We start from the raw sequence: 19,646 nt of genomic DNA on the forward strand, positions 1-19,646 counted from the left end.
GATAATGGCCATTTATTTGTTTTATTCCCATTTTGGAGAAGTTAGAAATCAGATATTCGATTTAAAAAATTGGCTTTTTTTCTTACAAGTTAATGCTTAGCTTCTTTAATGTTGTATGTCAAGTTTAAAAACGTGACTGTAATATATATGTATTCTTTTCCATTTGACAGAAAATTCATTTGCAAATTGCCCGACAAAGGTAAAAAGATTTTTGACTCTGTTGCCAAACTGAAAGCTGCCATTGCAGAACGTGAAGAAGTTAGAAGAAAAAGTGAACTGTTTCATGCTGTTAGTTTAGACTGTCAGCTAAGGCAAGAAGCCACTGCAGAGGTGGATGTCGATACAGATAAGGCCCGGAATTCTGACCAGATACTTGATGCTTCATCACTAGCTCCTGGCTGTTCCTCTGTAGATAACATCAAGTCATTTGAAACAACCTCACGAAACCAGGGACTTGGACGTCCTACTCATGAAGGTGATGAAGAGACTCCAGAGGTTGAGTACGCAGTGAGTAAGGGCCCAGCTTCCAGCAACAGAGACGGAGCGCCGCCTTCGTCTGAAGCTAGTGAGCATCACCCGCAGCATCGTGTTTCAAGTCAAGCAGAAGATACTTCCAGCAGCTCTGACAGCCTGTTTATTGACAGGTTACAGGGGATCAGCATTGCAGACCAGGGTGAACAACAGTCAGAAGAAAGCACAGGTGCCATGAACTTGACAGGCCTTTCTCATGCGACTCAGAAGAAGCCTCATTACATGGAAGTGCTAGAAACGCGAGCCAAAAACCCAGTGCCCCAGCTGCATACATTTAAGACCAATGTGTAAGTACCATCGGAAACAGGCCTGTAACAGGGGCATAGTATTTGTTAAACCTAAAAAGTTACGAGAAGCTGGTTGTGATGGTGCTTGTCTGTAGTCCCAGGCTTCTCAGGAGGCTGAGGTGGGAAGACAGCTTGAGGACAGGAGTTGGAGAAGGTTGGGCAACCTTTTCTTTTAAAAAAAAGTCAGGAGAATGCTCTAAGTTCCGTGGCTTTGTGTGAGAACTGCCTGTTAGAAAAGAACATACTGTGGAAACACAGACCAGCCTGGATGGAGTGGAAGATTCATGTTGAAAAATACTTAGTTTTGAAAAGGTCTTAAATAGCACATGGGGGAGTATTAAATTTCAGGCTGTGACCCGGTATTTCCTAATAAACAGGGTTGGAGAGAGAATTTATTATGACTTCTTTTTTTCGGAACCATTTTTTACCGTACAGCTCTGATTAGTGTACTATCAAAGTGTACTCACTGTGATTAGTCTGTGAACTAAGGGGAAGGCAGTTGCAGCTGGAGCTCATGGGCTTTCCAGCAGAAGAGATGTGCATGCTCACTAAATGTAAGCAAGCAGCAGGTGTTGTGGGGACACAGTGAAGTCAAAATTCTTAAACTCCTTTGCCTTATTAATGTTGTATCTCAAGTTTAAAAACATGGCCATAATGTATACACGTATAATGTAATAAACTCCCTGTTCTTCAGTGAGGTTAGGAGCTGGATGAAGACCCAAGGTTTACACACTTGCAAAAGAGTTAAACTACATACTAATAGTTTCAGGGAGAAGGAAGCTGAGAAGCGGTTTGAAAACTGTGAAAATAGATTCATGCAGGATGGGCAGAAACTCTGCTTATCAGTTCCTTGCCATAAATTTATTTCTGACATTTCAGGAAAAATAAAATCTTTTTGAAAAGAATTGCTATTTACTTGCAGCAAATGTAACATTCAGCTCGGGTAACTGCTACCTTCCCGTGCTGTATTTACAAGTACATAACATCAAATGCACCGTTAAATCACTACTACCATTCTCTGAAAAACAGAAGACCTCTAGCGAAAAGTACCTAAAACATGCGTCTTTTCTGTTACACTTTAACTCAACCCCAGCATTCATTTTAACCTGAAAACGTGATTTCTGCTGAATACAAAATCAGGACTATAGTATATTAATGTGGTCAGGTAATCTCTTGTATACAGTGAAGTACACGTTTCACTTCCAGGATGACATGTAGAAAACTAGAACCGTCATCTAGCCAATAAATACAACAAAGAATACATTAATCCCAGTTCTGTATTATGGTCATTTATGTAGGAGTTGGAGGGAGATAAGGGAATAGTGATGAGGGTTACCAAGAGTGCAGGAAGTTTAAGAGAGAGGGAGCCTCCTGTGTAGTTAAAGGAGAGCAGGAAAGGCAGGGCTTTGAGGAGTCCAGAGGCTACACACATGGTAAGAAGTGGCTTGGAGGCTGGAAAATGGGCTTAGGGAGTGTCCGTTTGAGCCTTTCTGCTCTTCCTTCTGCATACTCTTCTGGCCTCGTATATCACCTGGATGCTGGAGGCTGCCCCTTGTCTACCTCTACTCCAGATCTTCCAGAAGTTTTAGGGTTACATGGCCAATTAGCCATAACACTTGACCACTTGGGTGTTCCCTGGCATCTCAGCTTAATCATGTACAAAGTGGCACCCCTGTTTCTTTCCAAGGTAATTTCCATATTCTCTAATAGTGTCCCCACCTTCTTCTTGGTTTTCTTCCCCCAAGGTATCTTTCATTTTTCTCATCTCCTTATCTGCTCACCATGAAGACCTACGTAATGTATTTTCCTTGATCTTCATCTGTATAATTGTTCTTCATCTTCTGTCAGAGTGAAGACACTCCCCTCTCTTGGGCTACAACTGTGGCTTCTTCCTGCCTCTAGTTTAACTAGCAGTCAGTCTCCACTGCTGCCAGAGTGAAATTTTAAGATGGAAATCTGAACTTGTTCTGTTGACCTTCTCATTGCAGTCTGGGCTCATCCTACTTCCCAGCCCTCTCTGTGGCCGTCTTTTCTGTATAGCAGAAAAGCTGGGTGTCTGTGCCTGCTGTGCTTCCTCTCACTCCCCTTGCTGGGATGCACTTCTCTCCTCATTTAAGGGGTAAGCAGTTATTATTCCAAGACTGTTCAAATGTCACTTCTTGGAAGCTTTTCTGACAACCTCCCTGTCTCCCACGGGAACTGGCCATTTCCTTATGTTCCAGTGTATCTCGTTGAGGTATCTGTCATAGTACCTCTGGTATTATATCGCACTGAAACTTTACATGTTTATTTCTCTCTACGAGGCAGTAAACCCTTTTGCAAATGTTCATTGAATGAATAAGTGAAAAAAGAAAAGCTCCAGTTAAAGTATAAGGTTTGATGAAGGAAAAGGCAAAGAGCCTGTATGCGCAAACACACTCCTATTTGTCAGCGCAGTGAATATTGGGAAACTGCTTACTATTACCTTTGGAGGAGAATTGATTGCTAAGGTTAAAGGCCTTTTGTGTGAATGGTTTAAATGTGTCTACAAATAAAGAAAATAGTCTGTGTGACACAAGTTTTCCTTTTATCAGATTACCTTCTCGACAAATTGATTCATCTGGTGACGGTCAGAAGAGAAGGTCTCCCATTTCCGCAGAAGAGCGGCGGCGCAGGGATAAGCAGCACCTCGATGACATCACAGCAGCTCGGCTTCTGCCCCTTCACCACACGCCCGCGCAGCTGCTCTCCATAGAAGAGTCTTTGGCACTTCAGAAACAGCAGAAACAGAATTATGAGGTATTTAGAGTATTGTTTTTCTCTCGTCTGTTTGTTGGGTGCTGCTTACATAAGTCAGAATTTATTCCAGGTTCAAGGAGGATGGACTGGAATAGAGGGGATTAGGTGCTTCCATGAGCTGAGACCTATACCACTGGTTTTCAGAGTCACAAAGTTGGTAGAACTGCAGGAAACAGCTAGAGATGAACAGCAATCTGCAACATTAAAGTGGGTTTTTGGGAGGCCGAGGCGGGTGGATCATGAGGTCAAGAGATCGAGACCATCCTGGTCAACAAGGTGAAATCCCGTCTCTACTAAAAATACAAAAATTAGCTGGGCATGGTGGCGCATGCCTGTAATCCCAGCTACTCAGGAGGCTGAGGCAGGAGAATTGCCTGAACCCAGGAGGCGGAGGTTGTGGTGAGCCGAGATCGCGCCATTGCACTCCAGCCTGGGTAACAAGAGCGAAACTCCGTCTCAAAAAAAAAAAAAAGTGGTGCTTTGCCAGAAGATGTGGGGAGACTGCTGTAGAATTTCAGGTCTCAAAGCTCACGCACCTGCCTGTTCTGTTAGGATAGTCGTGGCATCGCATCCCTCCCTGTCTCTCCCTTTCACCTTGTAAAACCCATGTGGCAGCTTCTCAGTGGTGGACTCTAACCCAGACCCCTTCTAGAATGAGGAAATGTAGTTCCCAGGCTTCTGTCTCCTGCAGTACAGGGGAGGGCATAGAAGGAGTGGGAGGATAGTGTTGTTTAGCCGGCAGACTGTCCTGTCTCATTTCCTAGATGTTGCTTATTTTGATTTCAGTCAGGTACTAGTGCACCAGTTAGTATAACAGCAGGCTGCACAGAGCAAGACCGTATCTTCGCAAGAAAATTAGCCAGGCATTGTGGCACGTGACTGTGGTCCCAGCTACGTGTGGGGCTGAGGTAGGATTGCTTAGGCCCAGGAGGTTGAGGCTTCAGTGAGCTGCAGTTGCACCGCTGCACTCTATACAGCCTGGGTGACAGAGTGAGACCCTGTCTCCAAAAAACGAACAACAAAACAGGCTGATAATCTGCGTTGGCTTTTCATAGAAGGCTTGGCATGGATTGGCGTTTTCAAGGTGCTATTGTTTAAAAAAAACCCATTTTTCTTTCTCTCAGTGCATTAAAATGACTGACTAGTCATGACCGTAGCATTGAGGAAGTGTTGCTTAAATTGTCTCTGGGCTCTTAAATGCCGGTTCTAAGATATTTTTAGGTTCAATTAAACCTTCGGCTTGAAATTGGTTTTCTTGGGAGAGAGGTTGTGGTAGTAATGGCTCCGACTTTTACTTACCCATATTCATGGCTTGAAGTGAAGGACATGAAGAACCTCAGGAAAGCGTGAGAAAAGGGAAGAACGGAATTAGGAGTGACTTTGCCAGCTGCCGTCAGTTGGTGGTAAGGTCCCTGGAGGTTTGTAAGCACATTGCCAGTGTCTGAAATTTACTTGGACTTTTTGTTGAATACTAGTTGCTGTAGGACTTTATGTGGCGAGAAATAGCTTCTTAGTATTAATTTCTTGATTTTTATTTTGCCATTGAAATTCAGTTCTCAAGTCTAGAAGCTGTGATTGTGATTAGGGAAGAAGGTTCTGTCAGTTGTAGAAATGTAGACAGTGTTAGTGATTTTTGACATTTGATAGCTCAAGTTGTTAGGCGAGTGCGTATATATGTGCACATGCCCACATATTCAATGCATCTGAATTTATAAGTATTGTAGTGCTAAGGTGATGACTCATTTTTTTGAACAGAAGAGTGTATTTCAGTGCAATGTTGTTTATTAATGGAGGTCAGTAACTTCAACTGTAGCAGGCTGGTGGCTGTTAGAAGCATTGCTCTGTTGTGTCTGTGATAGGGCACAGCCATCAGGCTCGCATTGCCAGAGACAGTACTCAGTGAGATGTCAGTGCCCCTCTTATTTCTGATTCTAATAACTTCCCATTGAAAAATTGTAAGGAAGAGATGTGACTATGTAACTTTTTGCTTTGCTCTTTGTTTTAAAGGAGATGCAAGCAAAGCTCGCTGCGCAAAAATTAGCTGAAAGACTGAATATTAAAATGCGGAGTTATAATCCAGAAGGGGAGTCTTCAGGGAGATACCGAGAAGTAAGGGATGAAGATGACGATGGGTCCTCTGACGAATTCTGAAGATAATCTCCTAAATCACTGACGTTGAGATGTCATCATCTTACATCAGACTTTCCAACTAGTATCAAGATCAGTGTCAGATAGTGTAGAAGGAAGTCATTTTATAAAGTCACACAAAGGTAGTTATAAAAAATCCCATTTGTCTTTCGGAAGATGGCTTTCGTGTGCTTGAAAAGTTTAATATTTGAATATTGTGTTTAACCACATTGTATTACAATTTTGCCGTGTGTTGTGTATTGGTCTGATATTTTAGTATACAGTAGAACATACTTTATTTCTTTACGCCAAATGAAAAGAGGTGATTTTGCTTTTTTCCTTATGCTTACCTATCAAATAGCATTTATTCCATGTCTCTCAGTGACATACTTATTTGTCCCAGGCATCTAAAATCTGTGAGGAAGACATAGTTCGCTTCTTTTTTGGGTAAGGAAGGGAGCAGTCTAAAGAGCTGTATGCACGTTGGCATGGGGTTATTGAGACACTGGATGTGAAATACCTAGGAAGACATGCATGGAAAATGCTTAAATGCGTTTGTCCTTTTTTCTGTCTTTCCTTAGGAAGAATGTTAACTCTTTTGATTAGGAAGGAATTCTTTTTTGAGTGGATGCTGGAGGGTGGAGGTCTTTTTAAATAATCTTCTGTTACTTCAGGCAAATCTGGTATAGGAAAAGTCCAAGCTAACTGCGCTAGGTGAAGGCTTGTGCATCACCTGACTTGAGCTCCTTGCTGTCACAGATGATAGGTTCATGTACAGAACATGAATGTTTCTTAAGGAAACCAGTTTTCTTTTTTGTTTGTTTGTTTGTTTTTGTTGTTGTTACAATTGAATTGTCAGTACTTAGCTTTTCTTGCTGAAAGAGGCATATATAGACTGCAGAGACCCCAGTCTCATATATAAACGTCCATGTCATTTTAGAGGATTATATGGCTGTCTCCAGAGAAATTAACTTATATTATCAAAAATTCTTTGTCTAATATATTGGAGTCTTTAAAAGTGTTGAAGAATAAAAAGCTAATGAGAACAACCTCAAATGCTAATGGTGATGTTTTACTGGGACTGAATTAAGTATCACTGTTTACTTTTGAGAAAGACTTCACATTGCTTCCAAGCGTAGTTACCGTTTCTACCCTTATTCCCCACAAGCAAATGTGAAAAGTATACGACCTAAGATTGTCATTATTTTCAGTTCCCACAACTAAGAGTGAATGATTTCACAGCGTAAAATTTGATGTTCTTTCTCCAGAATGAAATACCACATGTTACTTCTGGAAAGCTGAATAATACGGAAGAGTTCATGTGTCTGTACGCACAGCTCCCTTTATCCTACCGCCTAGAGAGAGAACCTCTGCTAACGTTTTGCTTTTGTGTTTTTACTTGTTTTTCCATGCATAGTTATACATTTATATTCTCAAAAATGCAGTCATAATGTACATTGCTTCGTAGTCTGCTTTATGTTTTACCAACATTTTCCCATATTAAATATTTTGCTTTTTAGATAGCTCTAGGATATTTCATTTCATGGGTGTACCGTAACTTTAAGATTGATTTCCTCTTCAGCAATCTGATTATTTATTATAATGTAATCTCTAAATAGTCATGTGATTAGCATCTTAATCACATCTATACAAAATGACTTCTTTCCAGAAGATGCCTCTCTAGAAATGAAATTATTAGGTGAAAGTGTTTTTCGGAATTTTCACATATATCACTCACCAGAGAACATGGTCATTTACATCCCCATTAGCAATATATCTGACACTCAGAATTGAAAATTACTACTTAAAATCTTTGCAAATTGAATAATTACAGAAAAGGGCTACCTTTAAAATTCGTATTTTTTTGATGGCTTAGTGAAGGTTGTGTTTTTTTCATGTTCATTGGCCGTTCTGTATTCATTCTTTTGAGAATTGCTCATTCATATTTTTTCTGTAAGTTGCTCAGAGAACTTGGTGGGGATTTTTTTGTTTATAAGTTCTTAAGAATGTTTTTTGTCATATTGTAACTTTTTAGTCTCGTCTTCACAGTTTGTGATATTTCAGTGTAGAAGTTACTTTAGGAGTCTACCTTTGTGTATGTGCTTGAACTTATTTTTGTAATCCAAGAATGGATAAATAATTGTCCTGATTTTCTTCTGGTACAGTCTTACCTCACCTTACATCTGTCTGTAAAAGGAATTTAAATTTTGTTTATATACGTTAACTGAATACAGGTTTGGGGTGAAAAGGAGATTTTTAATCCATCTCAAATGTATATGGGCATATTATGTAAGGTAGGGATTTGACTTTATTTCAAAGCATTTACCAATTGGTTCAGTATCCGAAACCACCGTTTTCCCTCTGATTTGTAACGCTGTTTTTATAGAATATTAAATTCTTGTGTGTCGTAGGCTAATTTCTGGGCCTTCTGATTTTTTTTTCCACACTATCAATAATTATGGCTTTAATTGGTGTTAATATTTGGTAGTAGAAGTTCTCCCTTGTTCTTTTAAATTTTGTGAAATACAACCTACAAATAAATACTTAAAGTACTTAAAACTGAGTTTAATGGGTAAAGCAACAGCTGTGTAATCGCAGACCAGTTGCAGAGGAGTTCCTGCCAGCACTCCAGAATCTCCGCGCGTCCTCTCTTGACTCACTTTCCCCTAGAGGTAGCTATCCTGACTGGGTAATTCTCCTTCCGCCCTTTTAAGAGTTATTTTGCCAGCTATGTATATAACAACGTGGTTTATGCTTTGCTCACTTTTGACTTATATAAAGATAGAATCATCCTGTATGTTGTGTTTGGTGTTTTTCACTCAACATTGCATAGAAGATTCAATGTCACATGGTGTGTTTCATTCTTTTCATTGCCGTATAATGTGCCGTTTCATCAATACCACTGTTATTCCACTTTACCCTCATGGATACTTTGAGATTTTCAGTTTTTGGCTATTATAAGCAGTGCTGCAAAGAGCATCTTACATAAACATGTGTCTGTAGGATGTGTACCTAGGAATGGAATTGCTCAGTTACAAGGTATGCATACCTTTACAATGTTTTATTTCCACCTCTGCTTCCATGATGTGTGAGAGTGCTTGTTTGTCAACACTTGGTGTTGCCTGATTTTAATTTTAGCCAATGTGGTGTTTATATAGTAGATGTTCATTGTGGTTTTATTTTACTCTTCCTTGATTAGCAATTTCATATGAGCATCTTCCTATGTTTATTGGGCACTGGATTTCTTTTGAAAAGTGCGCATTCAAGTCTTTTTTTTTTTTTTTTTAAGAGATACAGAGTCTTGCTCTGTTACACGGGCTGGGCTGGAGTGCAGTGACATGATGACAGCTGACTGCAGCCTCTGACTCAACTCCTGGGCTCAAGGAATACTTCTGCCTCAGCTTCCTAGGTAGCTGACGTTACAGGCAAGAATCACTGTGCTGGACTCCATTAGAGTTTTTCTTTTTGCATTACGTTGTGTAAGCTTTTTTTTTTTTCCTCATTGTTTTGTAGGATATATTCTGGATGCTAATCCTCGGTATTCAATCAAATAATTTGGTATTTCGTTGGCTATATTGGTTGTAAATGCCCTCTCCTTTTGGCAGATTATTTTTCATTCTCTCTCTCTCTCTCTCTCTCTTTTTTTTTTTTCAGGATGAGATCTCACTGTATTGCTCAGGCTGGTCTTAAACTCCTGAGCTCAAGTGATCCACCTCAGCGTCCTGAAGTGCTGGGGTTACAGGCATAATCCACCACAGCCACCCCTCATTTTCTTGATGATTGATAAATTCTTAATTTTAACGACAAATCTTTCATGTTTAGTGCCTTTTGTGTCTTGTTATAAGTCATGAAGATATTCTTTTATCTTTAAAAATCTTTATAGTTAAAAAAATGGTTTGTAGGCCGGGCGCAGTGGCTCACGCCTGTAATCCCAGCACTCTGGGAGGCCGAGGCGGGTGGATCACGAGGTCACGAGATCGAGACCATCCTGGTCAACATGGTGAAACCCCGTCTCTACTAAAAATACAAAAAATTAGCTGGGCGTGGTGGCGCATGCCTGTAATCCCAGCTACTAGGGAGGCTGAGGCAGGAGAATTGCCTGAACCCAGGAGGCGGAGGTTGCGGTGAGCCGAGATCCCGCGATTGCACTCCAGCCTGGGTAACAAGAGTGAAACTCCGTCTCAAAAAAAAAAAAAAAAAAGGTTTGTAATGTTGCCTTTCACTTTAGGTCTTTGATTCCACCTGGAAGATATGCATGACTGTGAGGAAGGGGTCCTTCTGGGCAGCCCTGGTGCTAGCATTATAGGGTGCAGACACGTTCCTTCCCAGCCGATCCTCCGTGCACTCCTGCCGTAGAGCAAGCGTCTTTATACGTCTGTATTACCTTCTGAATTCCCTCTTCCGTTCCATGAACCCATTTGTTGTAATGTTACATTGCCTTATTTATGATAGCTTAATGATGAGGCTGGAGCAAGGCCTGCCGTCTTATTCTTCAAAGTGCCTTGGGCATCTTCATGAAATTTTAGAATCAGCTTGTCACGTTCCGTACACACAGAATCCTTGATGGTGCAAATGCTTTGTCATTCATTTTCAAAACTATGTTGGATGCATTCTGTCATTAATTAACTTCTTGTTTCTAACTATGTGTTGACTTTGGGAGGTAGGGGATTTGGAGCTTTGCCCTTGACCAACGTACTCTTACTCTTTCTATGACGATGACTATTTTTAGTTTCTTCGAGTTAAGTAGAAAATTCGGAACGCTGTCTTAGTGTAAATACCTGAAGTATTGTGTAGTTTTGACTGAGGAAAAAAGAGAAAGGATTTTTTTAAAAAAATCAAATTCAGGTTTAAATTGGGAAAATGGAATGAATGCAGCAGTTGTGAATTCTTGCCTTCAATTTTCAAGACAATGTCTAGAGAAGGAAGGAGCGGTAAGCTTGGGGCTCACCCTGAACCGTGGAAGATGCTTTGAGGATTAATCTCGTCACGTAATAGTCATCCATAGGAGTGACGGTTCTTCATTTCACAGGACCTGTCTCTAATCCATGTCGCCTTCTCTGGGAAGCCAGGCTGTGAGCTAATGTGGAAGGTAGTCCGTGGGATTATCTCTGTTTCCTATAACTGGGAGGTTGAGGTAATTTGCTCAAGGTCACTCAGAGGCAGCCAGGAAAAGAACCCAGCACTCAAGAATTTAGGCCCCTGACTGCATGGCCTTGCAGGCGAATACCACAAATCAAGGGGCCATTCCGGCTTTAACACGTGCTGTTGCCAGACAAGAACTAGGCTTTCTGGGGCTGCTTGTCAGTTCTCCGTGACATTCTTACAAGGGAGGTTTTTTATTTGCAGTGTTTTGTTTTTAATCATCTTACAACTGTGTGATCATTTCAGCCACTGCTGGAATCTTTACTCTTCCCTTCTCACTCGATGGTTGTCTGGATAAAACTTTTCAGGAGAAGAGATGTAAGGAAAAGTAGTGTCATAGGCTCTACTCAGGACCAGGTAAACCTGGCAGTTTAGACTCTGCAGGCTTAGACGTAGTTGTTTGTGACACCAAAAGTAAAGCCGTTGGGACAAAACTAATTCTGTCTTTGCACAAAAAAAGTGGAGAGCGCCTGTGCCAAATAAATGAAAGGATGATATATCCAGCTTTTTATGGGGAGCATATAGTCATTTTAAAAATATGGCAGATCACATTGGCTAGCTGCATGCTGAAGGGGGGTGGGGTGGAGGAGTTTCTTAAAGCTATTATTTTAATTTCTGGCTAAAGTGAGGAAGCTTTGATACTGGGCCGATGAAATAAACCTAGTGTTGGATAATACTGAGCCAGAGCCAAACCACAAATCAGATGAGATTCTGAAAGCGCAGCATAAAAGCCTGAACAATTAAATATGATCTATTACTTCCCAGATGATTTTAGAAAACTTGGAATTTAAAAAAGGCAAAAAAAAAATTTTTTTTAAAAAGAGGGTAAGCCACTGCAATAGCATTAGATGATTAGATTTAGGATTTAAATACCACCATTTCCTTTGAATCCAGTGGGAAGTTATGTACTCTCATGACTATTAAGTCTGTAAGATGAGGTCAGCGACCCCTTATCTAATGTATGGGGTATGTTTTAAGTGAACAAAATTTCAAAGTGTGGTCTTTATAGAGCACTTTGAGGTCTAAAAGTGATTCTATATGAAAACCTTATTGTAACGATGGTAACAATTATGACTGAAGTAGTTAAGAGGTACCTCTGGCCATATGAAGTAAAACGTTTGAAAATCACCACCATATGAACGTTTTAATTTAGTGTTAAAATTAACTGAGAACAATACGGACTCCCTAAAAGAGCTATTTTGACAAGGGGAAATTAGGACATTGAGCTAAGGAGATATCCAACTTCATATGGAGAAATTTTACATTATTAAGGCGAAAGAATGAGTTGTAAATCAAGTCCTTATTTAGCGCATACAGAAATACCCCTTAAAAGAGGGAGACTCAACTCAGTGCTTATAAATTTTGTCTGAAAATATTGCTGGTAAATATATGAGTTCTCCTAATCAGTACCACATATATTTGTGTTGAATTAAATAGCTTTTCTAGTGATCGTATTGTAAAAATGAAAGGATATCTTCTGTCAATTATTTACATTTTTAATATAAAAAATGTTTTTCTTCCCTTTAGTGGCTTTTAGTAGGGCGAGAATCAAGTACCATTAGAAACACCGTAACTGGCAGTAGAAAAGCAATCTTACGTTGAATCGACATCCGTTTTTAGAGAAGGAAGGAAGCTTAGTTATTCGTTCCAACCCCTATAAACAGGGATACTGAGCCACAGAGAAGCATGGAGACTTGCCTGTGGTTGAGCAGCTGGTTCTGACACAGCTCATTTTTTTCTTTCCTGGGCCAGGGCTCTTTGATTAATATGGAGTTGTCTCATAATTAACTAACATATTTTTACAAAATTACTGGAAAAGCACCATGCCAGAACTCTAGTTTCTAATTTTAAAACTCTAGGGTTTTTTTCAAAGATGGTTGTCACTGGTGCAAGCAGGTCCAGTGTCCCTGCATGTGGTGTCCCACTACAGTACAGTATCCTGTACTGTAGTGTCCCTGCACGTGGGTAATGAGCGCTGCCCGCTGTTTATAGCATGGCCCCACCTTTCCTTTTCACTGCCCGACTTGGTCTCTTTTGAGTGTGCCCATTTGCTCCACGCCTCTTCTTTTCTGTAGCCTTCCATCAGCCTGCAGAAACTTTTCCCCCGCCCTCCCGAGACCTCTTCGTCTTTTATCGTCATCCAAGGGTAGCGAGGGTCTTGGGGTCTGAACAGTATTGATGGTTAACTGGCATCAATCAACTCTTAATATCTTGGTGCCTATCAGTTTATTAGATGTTTTTTCCTTAAAGAAGATAGGGCTTAAAGGAATGATAAGTGGAACAGGCAGGTTCTTTGGGGGATGGAGGGTGGCAGGAGAGAAGAGAGAAAATGGAAAATCAAAGAGGAGAAGGACAAGGATAGGAAGCAGCCTGGATGTACCCTGAACAGCCAAGGGGTAGCAAGAAAGCATAATTTGGAAGAGTTGTCTGTCACACTGTCAGCTCCTCCCTTCCTGTCCTCCCTCGAATCCACTTAAACTTAAGTATTTGCTCCAAACATTCTCCTGAAAAAACTCATGTTGAGGTCACCAGTGACCTTCACGCTCCTCAGTTCAGTCATCAATTTCCAGTCCTTTCTCTTGACCTCTGGCAGTTTTTGACATAGGCGACCTCTCCCTCTTTCCTGAAGCGTGTTTTTTCCTGGCTTCTGGGGGGCACAGGCTTCATTTTACTCCACTTCACTTCATCGTGCTTCTCAGATGCGGCGTTTTTAAAAATCAGTTGAAGGTTTCTGGCAACCCTGGGTCAAGCAAGTCTATTGGCACCAGTTCTTCCAACATGTGCTCGCCTCATGTATTTGCGTCACGTTGTCACATTTTGGCAATTCTTGCAAAATTTCAAATACTCTCATTATTATGTCTGTCCATGATCTTTGATGTTACCTTTATAATTGTTTCGAGGTACCATGAACCAAGCACCTATCAGATGGTGAATTCAATTGAGAAATAAATACTTGTGTATGTTCAGACTAACCCACCCACTGGCCATTTCCCCGGCTCTCTCTCTCTCCATGGGTGTTCCTCTTCCCTGAGACAACAGCAGTAAGTTTAGGCCAATTAATAACCCTTCAATGGCCACAGTGTTCAAGTGAGAGGGAGGGTTGCACATCTCTCACTTTAAATCAAAAGCTAGAAATGATTAAGCTGGCTGGGCGTGGTGGCTCATGCCATCACTTTGGGAGGCTGAGGTGGGAGGATTACCTGATGTCAGGAGTTCGAGACCATCCTCGCCAACATGGTAAAACCCCATCTCTACTAAAAATACAAACATTAGCTGGGTGTGGTGGCAGGCGCCTGTAATTCCAGGTACTTAGGAAGCTGAGGCAGGAGAATCACTCGAACCTGGGAGGTGGAGGTTGTAGTGAGCTGAGATCGCGCCACTGCACTCCAACCTGGGAGACAGAGCAAGACTCTATCTAAACAAAAAAAAAAGAGATAAGCAGAGAGAGCACAGAACAGAAAGAGAAAAGGACCAGCGACAGAGTCCTGGGAGGCACCATGGCAGGGGAGCACGGATGGGCCTCACAGGCAGCAGACTCATGCTGGACTCAAATCCTGCTTCGCAGACCTTCTAGAGCTGCCACACACACACACACAGCATCCTGATCTAAAGTACACAGGACCGCAGGACCAACAGCTTCACTTGCAAGCATTGGACCAGGAAGGCACTGTGAAAGAGATGGGGTCAGAACCAGGCCTGGAACCAGGGGTGGCATATGGATGGATGATGGAGAGATGGTCAGACGTGGCATTTGCAAAGGAAGGAAGCAGAAAAATTCAGGACGTCTGGGAAATGGAGAAACTGGTAATATGTGTCCAGAGGTACGTATGGAATAATGCAGTCTTGAATTAGAATGCAAAAGAATTTAAAAAGTACGTGGGTTACAGATTGAAGTGTAGGGGGATTAGAAATGTCTGCGATTATGGCAGACACCGAGATGGAGACTAGTGTGCAAGACATTTATCAGACAGAGCTCCTGAAATAACCACCTGTGAAAGCGAAGAAAAAGAAGCAGAATTGGGCATGGGGGAAGCTGGGCTGCCTCACAGGATGCTCTGCAGCTTGGGTAGCCCCTCAGTTCAGTTTCCCTGTCAGGGGTGAACAGAGGCCCGCCCTCAAAGGATGTGTCCCGGTCCTAATCCTCAGTACCTGTGGATGTGACCTTATTTGGTCCTTGCAAGTGTAATTAAATGAAGGCTCCTAAGGTCGATCATCCTGTGCTTAGAGAGCCTAAATCTAACGAACTGGTGTCCTCATAAGAGAAAGGAGAGGGAGATTGGACACTCAACCACACAGGGGAGAAGGCCAGGGCAGACGGGAGCAGAGACGGGAGCAGTGCGCCTACACACCAAGGAATGCAGAGAATTGCCTACACCTGCCCAAGACTGGGGGCAAATCACAGAACTGAATTCCGCTCAGAACCTCCAGAAGGAGCCAACCAGGTTCCTGCTGACACCTCGATTTCAGCCTTCCACTCTCACCACAACGGCAAGGAAACACGTTTCTGTTGTTCCCGGCCAACCAGGCTGTGCTCCTGTGTTACGGCAGCCCAGTGAAATGAGTACAAGAAGCCGGCCTGGTTACCGTGCATGCTCTGTCACTGGCTGTGGACTGCCCCCGGAAGGACGCGTGTCCTCAGGCGAGCCAGCTTTCTTCAGGAGACGCAATCCTCAAAGAGGGCTGTCAGCTGGCAGCACTCCCAGCAGCTGGGGGATTCGATTCTTACATTCCTAAGGGGGATCTGGGTGGCACATTAGAGCAGCCACTTCCCTGACCCTCAGTTTTACCATCTGCATAATGGGAATAACAATAAGACCTATGTCATAAGCTTATGAGGAGACGAAATTAGATGCTCATACTAATAGCTAGCACTTAGTGGAGCACTCACTGTATATATGTGCCAGGCACATCAAGTACCTGAGTTCATCCTCATCTGTTGCACAGCATACTGTAAGCTCCAGGTAAACAGTAGTTATTTGGACCCGGATGTGTCCAAGTCACCCAGCTGTCACAACCAGCACAGAACTCAGGTGTCCTGATTCTTGGGCAAATGCTTTCTTCTGCAACAGCTCCTCTCTCTGCGTGTAATTATGTCTTCTTTTCATGATGGTGGTAATAATTTTGTGCAAGGAAACAAAACTTGTGCTCCACAAAAGAAAGGCTGTTTTGCCTCATCATCTGAAGGGAAGAGCTGTGAGTTGTCTGAAATTCATTCACACTCTCTCAGGCAGACCCTGTGTGACCGAAGACATTAATTTTCGGGACAGGCTGGGGCAGGAGGGGCTGGGCATAGCTCAGCTGCCTACAGCTCATTGGCCTCAGCGGCCCTATGTTCCAGTCCCAGCATCTGCTGACATGGCATTCCTAAGAAGAGGGGAGAGGCCAGATACTATCATTTTAAAGAGGACAAAGTGAAGGACAGAGAGATTAGCCGATTTGCCCCCTTAATTATGCGGTGAGCTCGTGATGGAGCTAAGAATTGAATCCAGATTTCTTAAGTCCCAGATGGGTTTTTTCATCAGGAGGTCCTGCCACATTCCTTCTGGAACCGCCCCCTCTCTGGATCCCTGAAACACATACCTGGGTTGAGTTCATGAGTGTGTGCGTGTCTCTGTTCCCTTCACATTACCTTGATTCTTAAAAAGAAAGGGGAAAAAAATGCACTTACCCTTAGAAAATGGTCACTTCATTGAGATTAGTAGGGTTGAGGCACAAATTTCTTAAATGCTTTTTTTTTTTTTTTTGAGACACGGTCTTCTGCTCTCAGGATGGTGTGTTCATGGCTCACTGCATCCTGAAACTCCTGGGCTCAAGCAATCTTTGCCTCAGCCTCCTGAGTAGCTGGGACTACAGGAGCACGCTGCCACAGCAGGCTAGTTATTAATTATTATTATTATTGTAAAGACACGTTCTTGCTCTGTTATGCAGGCTGCTGTTAAACTCTTGGGCTCAAGTGATCTTTCCACCTCAGCCTCCCAAAGCGCTGGGATGACGGGTCTGAGCCACTGCATCCGGTCTAGCTGCTTTTTTAACCACATTTATTTTTCAAGAACTTTTGGCTTGACACATCCAGAGCCCAAACAGAAGAGGCCTTCAGATTTGACCCACGCATTTCTTGTCAGAAGAATGTATATACGGAGGCATTGTGCAAGTTATTAATGTTAAAAAGAATTTCCTCCTCCAGTCAAAAATCTGAAAAAGAAATTAATATTGGCACGATCGGGGACTAAGAAGGGACAGTGGCCGGCGGTCCAGGAATTTCCATAGGCCCCGCTCGCGGCGGGCTTTCACCACTAGAGGGCGTGATCTGACTCGTGCGCTCAATGGTTCGTCCACGTGAGTCGTTCCCAGCGAGGTAATTTACAAACGTTACTTACTGTCGACGTGTGGCTCCTCTCCCAACTACATTCTAGATTGGGAAACCACCGAAGTCAATGGCCTCCCGTGAGTTGGCGTGGGGTCGTCCTGCCTGGGCGTGTCTGCCCAGCCCCTTTATCTCAGCCTGGATCTTTTTTGCAAACAGAAATGATTTTCTCTTCCACCTTCTGGTGCTGATGCTTAGTCATTCTTTCCTTCAAAGAGCTGAGAAGTCCTTTGAAAGCAAGAAACGTCTTGTTGGTTTGTTCGGTTGGGTCATTCATTCATTCCGCGGATGTTCACTAAAAGGAGCATACCACGTGATAGACTGTCGTGTTAATTCCTCGGCTCCTTAAAACGACCAGTGCAGAGGGGAACTCTAGTAGTTAAAAACAGGGAAGTGTAATGGAAAGGTGCTATGGAAATGTGGATTCTACTCGCCCCTGCCCACCTCCACAAAGGTAGCTCATCTTCCATACTCGGAAGAGACCACATAGGGTGGAATTATCACGGTGCGTCACCAGGTAATGCTGCATTAACTCCAGTGTTGGGTTTAAAAGTGTATTCCCTTTAGACTGAACGTGAAGTAAAAATAAATCTAGTAGCCTTAGAGCAACTAAAGTGCTCCGAGAAGAGTCCTGGGCTATTGGGCTAGGCATCAAGATCTATTGGGTGGTGGGGATGGGGGTGGAAGGGGAGATGACGGGTTGAGGGGGTGGGGCAGAATTCTTTCTTCGCTTTTAACAAATTGAGTGCTTGGCCAAGTCACTTGACTTCTTGGGATCTGCGTTGTCCAGTTTCTAAAATGAAGGAGTTCAACAATGTGTGGTCCACATGTTCCACAATGTGTCTCTTAAAAAAGAAATCTTGAGAAAAATGGAATTGGGGGACAGATGGGTTTGGGAAATACAGCATAATATCTGGCCCCTTTCACCCACTCTCCCATGGTAATTCCAAATCACCTTAGCTTATTAAAGATTGGGGACATCCTAGAGTAAAAAACCTGCCTAACTTTATTTAACCCAGTATTTCCCAAATGGATCTTCCCGGAGATTCAGTTTTATGTGATAGCTCTTAACCTAGAAATGCTGGCTTAGATACTCATTGAAAAGCCAGTGAACGTTTACTGAGTGAGTGCTTTCCGCTAGGAAGACAGCTCTCCGACTCTATCACATGAGTGTGTGAATTTTACGATTTAAGCAAGTCGGCAGTGCAGGTGGAGATTTTCCTGGAGATTGTATCTGCCAATTAATCCGTTCACAGTTTCGAATACACTGATTAGTATCGTTAGTGTTTTTCACATCGGTAGCAAACTTTTTCTTCACTTCCTATTGCTGTTCAAATCAGATTTAATTCTTTCTCATTGGCATGGTGAACGGCAGAGGGTAAACAGCGTTCACCTCTTGCTGGTCTTTCCTCCCCATCTGATCCTAGCTTGGACAGACCTTCGGATGCACCAGGCTCTTTTGAATGTTCATACAAATTTCATTTATTCATGTCACCCCTTTTTGGGGGTTCTAGGGACTTTAACAATTTGGATAAAATTCAGTTTGGGAAAGGAGAAATTTTAGTACATGTTTTCTTTTGTGCAGCTGATTGAAAAAAAGAATCTGCATCTGGTTAGCTAAAAAATGGAACCATGTTGTCTTTTGCCACTTTCACACGAAGGAAAAGGCCATCATATAATCTGTCTTTAAAATGTTCTCCCAGGTGTCTTACTCTGCAGAAACTTTAGGAAGTGAGTTTTGACAGAGGGCCTGGTTTCCTTTATTTTAAAGTCATTCTACTTTAGGTTTTCCAAAGAAGACAGGGTGCATGAGAGGGAGGGAGGGGAAGAGACTGCACAGGGGTCACGGTGAGAAATCCCGCGCCGGTTCCAGCTTTGCCTTACGTAGCATTAGGAGAAAAGAATAGGCAGGAAGTTGGGATCTGCAAGTAAGCCGTTCTCAAATCTGGATCCCGTATTCCTTTTTATTCTTTTAAATGGACTCAGTGCTGCTGGTTGTAATGCCTACGTGATGGCTGCTGATAAATATTATCTTTGTGAGCACCCGGGGCATCGTCAGATGTCAGGTCTGCAGACTAATTTTTTATGCAAGCCCAGCAGATTTCTGTGGATATGGGCCAGGAATTTTAATGAAAGAAAACATCAAAGATGCAAAAGAAATGAGAATATTAGTCAAGGAAGATACACAGCGATGCTCTCCGATAACCCCTGGTATTGACATTAGAACTCTGTGGGAGTAACTTAAATAAACATCTGGACACTGAGTTTAGACATTTTCAGTGACAAACCCCAGACAGATCTTTTCGACTTGCAATAATAAATATTTCAGAGGCTATATGAATCAACTGGAAATCCTGTTTTCAATTATTCTAGTTTTATAAATAGAGCATAGTTAATTATTCAAGTATAGAATTTCT

At 42.4% G+C, this 19,646-nt stretch overlaps 1 protein-coding gene across 2 annotated transcripts in view; it reads left to right on the plus strand.

Annotated features, from left to right (window-relative positions):
- POLR2M (RNA polymerase II subunit M) overlaps window positions 1-19,646 on the plus strand; it is a 38,767-nt gene that overhangs the window by 1,804 nt on the left and 17,317 nt on the right. The window contains exons 2-4 of one of the 2 annotated variants that reach the window (XM_035258698.3): window positions 171-818; window positions 3,392-3,596; window positions 5,604-8,282. In XM_035258698.3, the coding sequence (XP_035114589.1) occupies window positions 171-818; window positions 3,392-3,596; window positions 5,604-5,747 (997 nt within the window). In that variant the 3' untranslated portion in view covers window positions 5,748-8,282. Of the gene's footprint in view, window positions 1-170; window positions 819-3,391; window positions 3,597-5,603; window positions 8,283-19,646 lie in introns of those variants that run through there. The other variant, XM_035258699.3, reaches the window with a different exon arrangement.

This window comes from Callithrix jacchus, chromosome 8, assembly GCF_049354715.1.
Source record: "Callithrix jacchus isolate 240 chromosome 8, calJac240_pri, whole genome shotgun sequence".
NCBI classification, from domain to species: Eukaryota; Metazoa; Chordata; class Mammalia; order Primates; family Cebidae; genus Callithrix; species Callithrix jacchus.